The sequence below is a fragment of the Drosophila guanche genome, unplaced genomic scaffold (assembly GCF_900245975.1).
Source record: "Drosophila guanche unplaced genomic scaffold, DGUA_6, whole genome shotgun sequence".
NCBI classification, from domain to species: Eukaryota; Metazoa; Arthropoda; class Insecta; order Diptera; family Drosophilidae; genus Drosophila; species Drosophila guanche.
The window spans coordinates 6048687-6055723 of NW_022995749.1; the positions used below are offsets into that span (position 1 = coordinate 6048687).

At 44.1% G+C, this 7037-nt stretch overlaps 1 protein-coding gene across 1 annotated transcript; it reads left to right on the forward strand.

Moving 5' to 3' along the window:
- The first annotated feature begins 310 nt into the window (after nt 1–310).
- On the forward strand, nt 311–2039 carry LOC117585502 (UDP-glucuronosyltransferase 2B1). The gene has a single exon (XM_034275000.1). It carries the CDS (start codon nt 342–344, stop codon nt 1899–1901), a length of 1560 nt encoding a protein of 519 aa, XP_034130891.1. The 5' UTR covers nt 311–341; the 3' UTR covers nt 1902–2039.
- Nucleotides 2040–7037: the final 4998 nt, after the last annotated feature.

Sequence of the window (7037 nt, forward strand, 5' to 3'; positions counted from 1 at the left end):
TACTCGAAGCAAACCCCACAGATCTAGAGCACTATAAGACGGTTCTACATTGATATAATACCCAATCCCTATTGTATGCGATTTGTTTGTACCCTAACCTGCCAGCATATAGACGTAACCTGCACAAAACAAGATAAACCTGCACTAAGCTGGGCACAGGGTATCACGAATGAGTTTACAAAATGTACCCCATCGGACCCCATCGTAATCATGATGAAGCGTATTTGGAGCTTTTACTATCAGCGGAAAGCTTCAGATTATGTGTATATAGTAGGGGAACTATTAGCCGGCATGCTCACTCAATCAGTAGTCTTTGCTGAAGGTGCATACGCGGCGGCAACATGAGAATTTTGTTTGTTTTTATTGCCTCAATTTTGATGGCTTTGGGCGGCCTGCCGCAGCAGACGGAGAGTGCCAAAATCTTGGCCACACTCTCCTGGCCAGGGCGCTCGCAGTACATCTTTGTGGAGAACTATCTGAAGGCACTGGCGGCACGAGGTCACCAGGTTACAGTGATCAACACATTCCAGAATAAAGCCATACCGAATATGCGCTTCATTGAGGCAACCAAAGTGCAGGAGTATGCCCAGGAAATGCTCGCCGAAATGGGGGGCTTCAATATGTGGCAGGAGTTCAGTGGATACACTAGGATCATGGAGAAAATCGTCAGCTTTACGCTGGAGGATGAGGCTGTGCAGCAGCTGCTGAAATCCGGAGAAACCTTCGATGTAGTGCTGGCGGAAATGATTGAGACGCCACCGCTGTATGGCCTGGCGCAGCATTTCAATGCCACATTGGTGGGTTTCTCCAGCTACGGCACAGACTTCCGGATCGATCAAATCATGGGTAATATCTCGCCAGTATCGTATAATCCCATGATTATTGCACCGCGCACCGATCGCATGTCCTTCAGCGAGCGTCTCACGAATCATTATGAATATTTGCTGGAACAGGTGCATCGCGAATTGGTGCATCTCCCAACCATGGAACGACAGTATAAGAAATATTTCCCAAAGGCACAGAAAACAATGGATGAGGTCTTGGACTCGTTTGCACTGGTGTTGCTAGGACAGCACTTTTCCCTCTCATATCCACGTCCCTATATGCCCAACATGATTGAGGTGGGAGGATTGCATATCGCACACAAGCCACAGCCACTGCCCGAGGACATCAGGGAGTTTATTGAGGGAGCGCAGCATGGAGTGATTTATTTCTCCATGGGTTCGAATGTGAAGAGCAAGGATCTGCCCCAGGAGATACGCGATACGCTGCTGAAGACTTTCGGCAAACTCAAACAGCGAGTGCTGTGGAAATTCGAAGATGATCAACTGCCTGGAAAGCCCGCGAATGTGCTGATCAAAAAGTGGTACCCACAGCCGGATATCCTTGCGCACTCCAATGTGAAGATATTCATCACCCATGGGGGTCTGCTCAGCACCATCGAGAGTCTATATTTCGGGAAGCCCGTACTCGGTCTGCCCGTGTTCTACGATCAGCATATGAATGTGGAACGTGCGCGACGCATTGGCTTTGGCTTGGGTCTGGACTTGCACCAACTAAAACAGGAGGAACTCGAGGCAGCCATTCATAAGCTGCTCTCTGAGCCCAGTTATGCCAAGGCCTCATCGCAGATCTCGGAGCGGTATCGCGATCAGCCGCAGCCATCGCTGGAGCGGGCCATTTGGTGGACAGAATACATCATCCGCCATCAGGGTGCACCGCATTTGCGGGCGGCATCGCGCGATCTCAACTACATTCAGCTGCACAGCTTGGACACGCTTTTCGTGCTGGTGGGCATTCCGCTGCTGATGGTCGGATTGCTGCTCAAACTAACTTGCAGATTGTTGCGGGGCAGTAAACCCAAAAGCTGTCCGTATGCTGATAAGCAAAAGAAACAGTAGACACGCTGCCCGAGTTTTTATTTGTATTTGTTTACAGTTTTATTTTAGAAACTGATATCAGCTCTTATCTCTGCTATATAAAAGCTGTTTTATTATCTCAGTCTCCAAGTGGAAATTATATTTCATTTTTACCTCAAATGCTGCTTTGTTTTGTATGGGAAAAGTGTGTCAGGCACTTGGGGAACACCTTTTAAGTGTTTGTCTATTATTTTGGATTTTTCATATGACTAAAATGTCTGATACGGTGCTGACCTATCAATAAATGAAGAAATATTATTAATTTTGATTATTTTTGTTGTATTATTATTTTAATAATATAATTTAATATTTCCCTTTGTTTCTGTTTCATTTTCTAGTTTGCTGTAATCAAACTTGTTAGACATTCCCATTTAATGAATGATTTTTCCCAGCTTTTAACGACACAGCAGAGCCTACAATTTAATTTCCAATTAAAAATCAAATCGTATCACACCTTAAAATGAAATGTGTGTGTTTTGCATACAAATTGAGGCGTGCCAGTGTTTGATGAAAGCAGAGATCTACTGATAGCCAGAGACAAGGCGAGAGAAACAGTCTGAGAATTGAATACAGAAAATATATTCAAAGAGCAAAAGCTCGCTATTAATGTATGTCAATATAGAATAAAATGAATACCTCGATTAAATCAAATTAATTTTAAGGCAATTTATCTTTTGAATGGCTTTACTTTTTGCTCGCTTTTCCACGCCCTTCAATCCCTGCCCTACCCCACTCTGTAGAACTTTTCGGCCAAAAGTACACAAAAATTATCAGCAAAAAAAACCGTATCTTAATTGTGGGTTACCTTTTTTTCGAGTGAGAGAGAGAGAGAGAGAGAGAATGCGGAAGAAGATGGAAATTTTTCGTGGCAGAAAAAAGTGAACCCAAATTTGTGTCCGTGTGCCAGCAGCAGCAGCAGCAGGACATCAGGACACGCCCTAAATCACTGGCTTTTTATCAACTTCAACTTGAAACGAAATTCAAATGTTTCGCTCGTTTTTCTCCAGCAAAGGCGAGGCAGCTCCACCGCCAGCTCCGGCTGTTGCCCCTAACAACTGGGAGGGACAGGAGACAGTGGAAAAAAAACACAGACACACACACACAAACAAAAAAGAAGCGGAAAAAAAGGCAGCGTGTCCCCCAAGCCACTTTGCTCTAAGTACTCCACACAAAATTCCGTTTGAAGTTTTTCGGCTACCCGGAACGCCCTGGCAATGGCCCTGGCCCTGGGTGTAGCACACACACCTGTACGGTGGAGCACCTCTACACACACACACACACTGACTCTGCGATCGTGCTTACCTCTTCTATGGGTGGCAACCATCCGCCACGCCGCTTGGCTTGTAAATTGTATCCGTTTCAGGCACATAAATTGTTGTCAACTTCCGTTGGCTGCGACAACGTCGCCACCGAGCTACCAACCGCCGCTGACCAAACGCCACTTCTGTGTCCAGAGACCAGGTTCTCCTTTCTCTAACCCTTTTTCGCTGGCTCTCCAAACGTATGGCTAGCTTTGAGCTTGAGAGCATACGCCAGAAGAGCCAGGCAGGGCGTTTGTCTTTCTTTCTCTCTTTTTTTTTGTTGTACCTTTTAATTGTTGGCAGAGGCTGGGTGTATAGGACTTGTGGTGCGCTATGTAACTAAGAGAGGAAAAAATCAGAAAAGCACACTGCATAGAGTATGTGCGAACCTGCTGGATGCAATATGGTTCGAGCTCTTACAAGAACATTTTGAGCTGCTCGATCCAGCTCTGCTCTGCCGAACATATCTGCCTCAAGCATGTTTGAGCAAACATTCTTATTTTTGCAGTCAGACGCAACCTGTGTGAAGCGTATCAGCACAAGACGATCGAGCCGAAAAGCTCTTTCAAGCTGAACATTTTCACTTTTCCATGAATCTGTCACTTCCATCTTATAAAATCCGCTAACCAAAGGTATCTTTTATTCGTTCTAATCGAATATTTCTTAGTCTGCTGCTGCTACTCGATGCAGCAGCCAGCTTCCCAAAACTCCAACGTAATTGAATTTTTAATCTCGTTTATAGTCAAGTGATCTCTGGCATACACTGCCCGGTGTCCTGGTGCTACCTACCGGTGTACAACTGCCGCATATTTTACGTGCCTGGCCTTGTCCTGTTCCTGTTACTGCACTAGGAGGGACTCCCACCCACGCCGAACTACCACTTGCCACGTTCTATAGAGGCAAATACACTGCGCAAATAAAGTTACGCCTGCCAGGGACACCCGCCTCATAATGAGAGAGGGAGAGGGAGAGGAAGAGGGAGGGAGAGCCCCTCGTTATGCTAAACAGTTGGCCAAAAATGGCAACTTTGCTTCGTTTTTTTTCTGCACTCTGGACTTTGCAGCAGCAGCAATTGCATATTCAACTTTTGTGCGGGGAATGTAATAAAATATATCCTCAAACAATACCCGGGGGCGGTGCTCTCGCTCGGACACTGTCTGCGGCAAACGACAACGACACAAAGGACCTTAAATAACCGAAGCCCGAAACCCGCTTTGGCCGTATGGAAAAGTCTGCAATGCAAATGTTTTAATGGAGTTATGCGATTACCTCTAACCGACACAGAAACTAAAGTTGAGCGAAGGTTTAAGCAGGGGCGAAAAAATCCACTCCCCGCGCCCACCCCTCCAGGGGGTTCGTCCTGTGCCGTGTCAAAGGCGTGTAACGTGTGCATCATTAACTGGCGCTTACGTGACGACTATGCGACGTTCAATTAAGGCCCTAATTATAAGCAGAACGAGACTTGGTCCTAGCAGCCTTCTTATGGTGGCTCTCCCCGGGCTCTGCATAGTTTTTTCCTTCCTCTTTTTGGGTTTGTGCCACAGTTTTCTAATACTTTCGCTGCAGCCACTCAATTATCGTGGTTTTTCGTGGCAGTTGGCTTGAGTCCTTGAAACGCTAACGCATGGATAGATAGCAGATTAAACGAAACGAAAATTGCGGCATAAATTAAGTAGTTTTGAGCGAATCAGAGGGGGGATCGGAGTCATTGCTTTGCGGGTTTTAGTCTTAGTTTCTGTGGATTTTGAAATGAATTTTAAAGTTTGTGGGTATTTCTATACCCCTTTTGTTGTATATGGCGTATCTCTGGTCTTTATCCAGAATTTTTATGCAATTTTACAGTGCTCAATATTTTAATTATAAATGGCTTCAATCTTGTCAATTTCTTTTACATATTAATCTCCTATTTCTACAATATTTGTTTAGTATTTTAGTAATAACTGGTATTAAATAGTATTTTTCTGGTATTTTTCAACAGTTTTTCTATTACTTTAAATGTTTTCCCTTCACTGGAATTTGTGTAGAATTTTTGTTTTAGTTTTACATTATTTAGAAATTTATGTACATTATTTATGTACTTATGTATGTGTTGTGTGTGCCATTTCCTACATATGTACATATGTACAAAATTCATTCACTTACTCGCAGTGCTCGGCTTCTGCTTTCTCTAACTCTAAACTCGAAGCTCCATGGATTTCGTTAGCTTAAATTGTGCTGCAAAGTGGAAAATTAGTTTCACTTTTTCACCACCCCCTGCCGCATCCATTCAATATCATTTTTCACCTGCTGCTCCACTTGGTTGGCTGGCCCATCAACATCATCCACTGGCCACAGGTCTTCCTGCATATATTTATTCGAGTACTCCGTATGCGACGAGTACATCTATTTGTATTTGTATCTGTTTCGAGAGTGGACAAATGCGATTGGCCCTGGTAATGGCATTACCTCTTGGCAGAAGGGTATGGGCCATGGCATGTCTGTCTCTCTCTCTGTGTGTGTGTTTGTTGTGTGTGTGTGTGTGTGTGTGTGTGCATATGTCATAAATTTATGCGTCGATTGGATGAGCTTTCAATTCGATTTGATGGCCAGGCCAGAGGGCTGCTTTATTAGATTTCTTTGAATCTGCCTTCTGCCTTCTGGATTCTGTTTATTTTTTGTTACCTCAAAGCCAATTTGTGGCAGTGGCAGACACTGGCGTTAAAAGCAGTTTGCTTTAAGCCACCGAAAATTTCATTTGCAGCTTTCTTCAAATAAATATCTACAACAATGCGGCATTCATTTGACACCGAGATACGCACAAAAATCATTTGCTTTCCACATTTTTCACTCGAGTTTTGCGTGTCTGCGGCTTTCCTTTGGGCTGGGAGTGTGAGGAAAAGTTCACGCTCAATTAGAAGCAGCCTCAAAACCGAATTCACATCAAAGACATGCCACTCCACACGCACTCCTTCTCTAACCACACACACTCATCGATCAATCAATCCAATCAATCATTTTGCTAGGCAAACATTTCATTTCATACATTTTCATGCACATAAAACGTGCGACTCTTTGCACAATTTGCCTGCTCCCACAGGGAGAGTTCAAGTTAATAAAATTAAAAGTAATGAAATCAGTAGAATTATTAAATTTATTAAGCAACATGCAAAGGGAAGAGCTGAAGCTGAAGCTGAAGCAGGCAAGAGGAGCTGGAAAAACTTGGCCTTGGCCAGAGTCCAGGGGGGTTTAATGTGGAAAAGTTTCCTCTCGTTGGGGTAGATGGAGAAGAATGAAGAAAGACGCATGCCAAAGAGTCATTAAGCGGGAATACTTATACATATGTACATATACTCAATGTAATGATGATGTACAGGCGACAAAAGTGGCACACATAAAATGATGTTTGCTCGGAGAATGTTTGTGAGTTATGCCTGAAACATTCTTGTCGCCTGTACACAATATTATGGGTATGAGGAGTGTACGAGTCCCTGTACCATATGAATTTTTGTGCTGAAAAGCAAAATCGTAAAGGCAAAGGCTTTGCCCCTACCTTCACCCTGCACTCATCGCTCTCTCTCTCTCTGTCTGTCTTCTTCTCTTGTCTCACACATACTCAGAGAAAGAGAGAGAGCGAGAGAGAAGGCGCTTTGCTTTTGCCTTTCAAGGAACTCAATATGCGTATCCGTGTTTAATTAAGATTCGAGTTTATGTGTGCGTCTCGACTCGACTCTCATCTGTGTGCGAATGTGTGAATGTGAATGGTGTGTATGTGTGTGTGTGCGTGTGTCTGAAGTCTGAGGCACATATGAATAAATGTATGAGCGGCGCATGCATTTAA